At 35.1% G+C, this 3,849-nt stretch overlaps 1 protein-coding gene across 1 annotated transcript; it reads left to right on the top strand.

Annotated features, from left to right (window-relative positions):
- The first annotated feature begins 720 nt into the window (after positions 1-720).
- LOC110036371 (zinc finger protein 2) lies at positions 721-1,086 on the top strand. Its single transcript, XM_020740798.1, has one exon. It carries the CDS (start codon positions 721-723, stop codon positions 1,084-1,086), a length of 366 nt encoding a protein of 121 aa, XP_020596457.1.
- Positions 1,087-3,849: the final 2,763 nt, after the last annotated feature.

Genomic DNA, 3,849 nt, shown 5'->3' with positions numbered 1-3,849 from the left:
TATATATATCTGTGTGTGTGTGTGTGTGTGTATGTATGTATAATACAAAAAAAAAACTTTTTGTGTTTAAAATGTATCATTATGATTAGTAACTGTGTACAACTAATAGATAGGGTTGTAAAAAAAAACTCGTTATTCGTGAACAACTCGTTAAGTAGCTTGTGTTCGGCTCGTTCATTAAGTAAACAAGCCGAACACAGAATAAATTTCTTAAGCTTGAGTTATAAAAGAGTCGAAAAAGAACAATTCTTTGTTTGCTCGTGTTCAACCTTTTTTAGCTCGAAATAAAAAGATCATATAATTATTTATATAATAATATATTATATATATTTATATATATGTTTAAATCATATATCTTGTGTTGTAGTGTAGTTTTGCTCTTCATCTCCTTAGATTTGCTTCAGGTTTGAATCCAACACTCTAAACCAATTTTTTTTCAAATAATTTTAACGAGTCAAATTTCGAGCCGAACACGAGCACACTATTCACGATTTGATTTCAAACATGAGCAATTTCGAACAAACCACGGCTCATTTATAGCCCAATGTACGAGAGAATGAAACTTTTTCCAACATGATCGAAATGTCATCCATGCCCTTGTATATGCTCACAACAATCCATATATCAAGGGCTTGAATGACATTTTTTACAAATTCAACCTTTTATATATATACCAACCACTCCATAAATTGCAGGGCTTACACTTAATAATCACCGTTCATGGAGACAAAGGAAATAAACCTAGAGCTGGCACTGAGCCAGTCCTCTCCACCATCTTCCACCATGGCAGATTACATAAACGAACCGGAGAGAGTGTTCACCTGCAACTACTGCGAGAGAACTTTCTTCAGCTCCCAGGCTCTCGGAGGCCATCAAAATGCTCACAAGGTTGAGAGAAACCTCGCCAAGAGAAGCAGGGAGATGGCCGCCGTTCTCAGGCAGCACTCCGCCTCGGCAGGCGGCGGTACAGGGCGGAAGGCGACGGCGCCAGCGAGGCATGGAGGAAGTTTGGGAGGGGAGATGTTTTGGGGTGGGGTTTATAGGAGGAAGGAGGATGATGACGTGGATCTGTCGCTCAGGCTATGATCATAATATTCTTATTATTTTATTTTTATTTTTCTTAATTTAGGTTCCGTTTGGGGCAGTTTATTTAGTGCGGTTGCTTTTTGAAAACGCACCTGGTCTGTTTGGGTAAACAACAATTTGACAGCTTATGCGTTTTCAAAATGCTGAAAACAGCATTTTCACATCACACTCATCTTGGCACGGTGGCAGCTCATCTTGGCACGATGACAGCTTTCTGGTTGCAGTCTGATATTTTCAAAAAAATAAAAAATTATCATCTAATAATGATTTTTTTGTTCTTATTTGTTATTGTATAGTTGGATTTGGAAATTATTTTTTGGAATTATTTTTTGGTATTTTAGGTATGTGTGTGATATATATATATATAATATATATTATATGTGATTATATAGAAAAATTGATTATTAGAAAAGAATTTGCAAAGAGGTACATTATTATCTTGTGGAGGAATTGAGAAATTTGTATGGAAAAATGGTGGGGAAGGTTCTACAAATGATCATTTTTTTTTTCTAATTATTCTTTTTTTTGTAATTAATATATTATAAAATCAAAATTGTTGATGTTGGGTCACTAATTACACACGTAACACCCAATTCCTGTGTATTTACATATGTAACACCTAAACTTTTTCATCATAGCTAAGATCTTCATATCACCAAAAATACCACCAATTTAAAGCATAGGTAAGAAGTGTCAAGTCCTCACAAGATAAATTGATGCAAAAATACCACCAATTTATAATCAAATTAATTATTTTAATTGTTTAGAAGTGAATGATCTCCACATGCCAATTGGATGTTGCATTATTGAAAAATATTATTGGTTAAGAAGTGTCAAGTCAGCCTCGGGATGACAAATTTGTAAGATCTTAAGCGGGCAATATATATATATATATCATATTTGTGTAAAAATAAGGAATTCAGCTCAAATCTGATACCTTAATGGTTCGTCTGGGGCGGCGGTGCAGTGGTGTTTTCAAAACACACTGTAATTTTGTTTGTTTGAGTAAACTGCATTTTAACATCTCGAAAAACTATGTGCCCCAAACATACCGTAAAACACTATTGTTCAGCTTTCCTTCATTCAATCATTACTTGAAGATCCTATAATGTTGTATTTGGCTTATGAAATTTTGAGCCAAAATCTAAGGAAAATAATAATAATATAAGAGCTCAGACAATAGTAATAGATTGACAGATATTTGTTATTCACTGAAATTAGAATTTGTCAATCCACATCATCAACAGCTAATATTTGTACTGAACTTAGATTTATACACAAATTACTCCTGAGATATAGAATGTGGTAAGAAGAAAGAAACGTACAAAGAGATGTTAGAGGTGAAATATTTTAGTATATGGTTTAACTGTCTCTCTATTTATATATGACTAAAATTATTATAAAATAACAATTACGCACCTGACCTCTTTTATCGGTTGGCCCCCGATCAATCTACATCATGAAATTCAGTCGGTGCACCTCTGGCAGGTCGCCTTCTAGCCTATCGATCTTTATATGGGCAATTCTTGAGTTGGTCGCCATCTGGTTCAATCGGCCTCTGGTTAGCTACTCAACTAATCTCTAACCAATCGACTATTATTGTTCAATCGTCCTCCAGTTACCTTTAATTATTCTCATAGATGCTCGTCTGACGACATGTGTCGCGCTCTAAACCGTTAGATCCATGGAAGCTGGATCCGGTCAATATTACTTTTTTCATAAAATTTGTCCTCTCTTTCAACCAATAGGTTATCGCAAACAAATGCTGGAGATTGATAACCACCCGCTACCAAATTATTGAAATTTCTTCAGTCCAACCAAAGCCAGCTCAAATGTTGGACAGTAATGACAAATCACAAAGCAACTGTTTCTTTGATAAAAGAAGCATGAGAAATTGATGGCATGTTTGGAAGCTTTTTAATTCAAATAAATTGAAGTGGGGATTCTTGACAAGAAAGCATGCAATAATATCTAGCAGATGAGTGCTGAAACACTGACGTAGTTAAGCTGCAATTTACCATTAAGGGGTAAGAATAATTTTGAGCACATCAGAGCTCTTCTTAGGTGGCTTTGATTTGAAGAAAAATATGTATGAATGCATATGGAAGAAGATCTCTTGGAAAGAGACAACACAGTTCATTTATTTAATTAATCATTCCATCATCTATTGTCACATTGGTGAAAGTTAACATCTTGATTCTGAACTTGGCATCTAGCTCCATAAATTTTCTTGTTGTCTTGAATATACACCGAGTATCTTTAAGCTTTTATGATTGATGAGTGTCGTAAGGTGGTGGTTGACGGTGCCTGGCAGTTACGGGAGTGAGAGTTATTTGTTGGATCTGCAGTGCAGAAGCGATGATGGACCTCAGCTCCTTCATCGTGCTTCAGTCTTCATCTTGCTTAAGATATTCCCTCGAGAGGGGTAGATCTCTATTTATATAGTCTGAAAAGGCCTTTCTACAAACTGTAAATAAGAATGGAATTTGAAGAGATTTGTTCGATCAAATGACGTTTAGTGAACGAGTGCCATAGTGACGTCAGCATTGAACGATCATAGGTTTGTTAAATTTGTCTCTCTGAGACGCTTGATTTGATAATAAACTTGTCAAATTTCAAATATGTTTTATGATTAAATTATGCATTGAAAGGTTCTAAAATTAATTTAAGGACTATTTTTGTACTCGAACTAGACCAATTTCGGTGTCGTTGCCCAGTCTATCTCATTGAGCAGGTCATTTTGACTGTAAATTTGTTTAAATC

This window comes from Phalaenopsis equestris, unplaced genomic scaffold (genome assembly GCF_001263595.1).
Source record: "Phalaenopsis equestris unplaced genomic scaffold, ASM126359v1 Scaffold205652, whole genome shotgun sequence".
Taxonomy (NCBI): domain Eukaryota; kingdom Viridiplantae; phylum Streptophyta; class Magnoliopsida; order Asparagales; family Orchidaceae; genus Phalaenopsis; species Phalaenopsis equestris.
Note: the sequence above shows the minus strand (reverse complement) of the source record. Positions and strands in the feature narration are given on the sequence as shown.

Bases quoted from the DNA above. Each gene is read 5' to 3' on its own strand.
- LOC110036371 (XM_020740798.1), top strand. From the start codon at position 721: ATGGAGACAAAGGAAATAAACCTAGAGCTGGCACTGAGCCAGTCCTCT.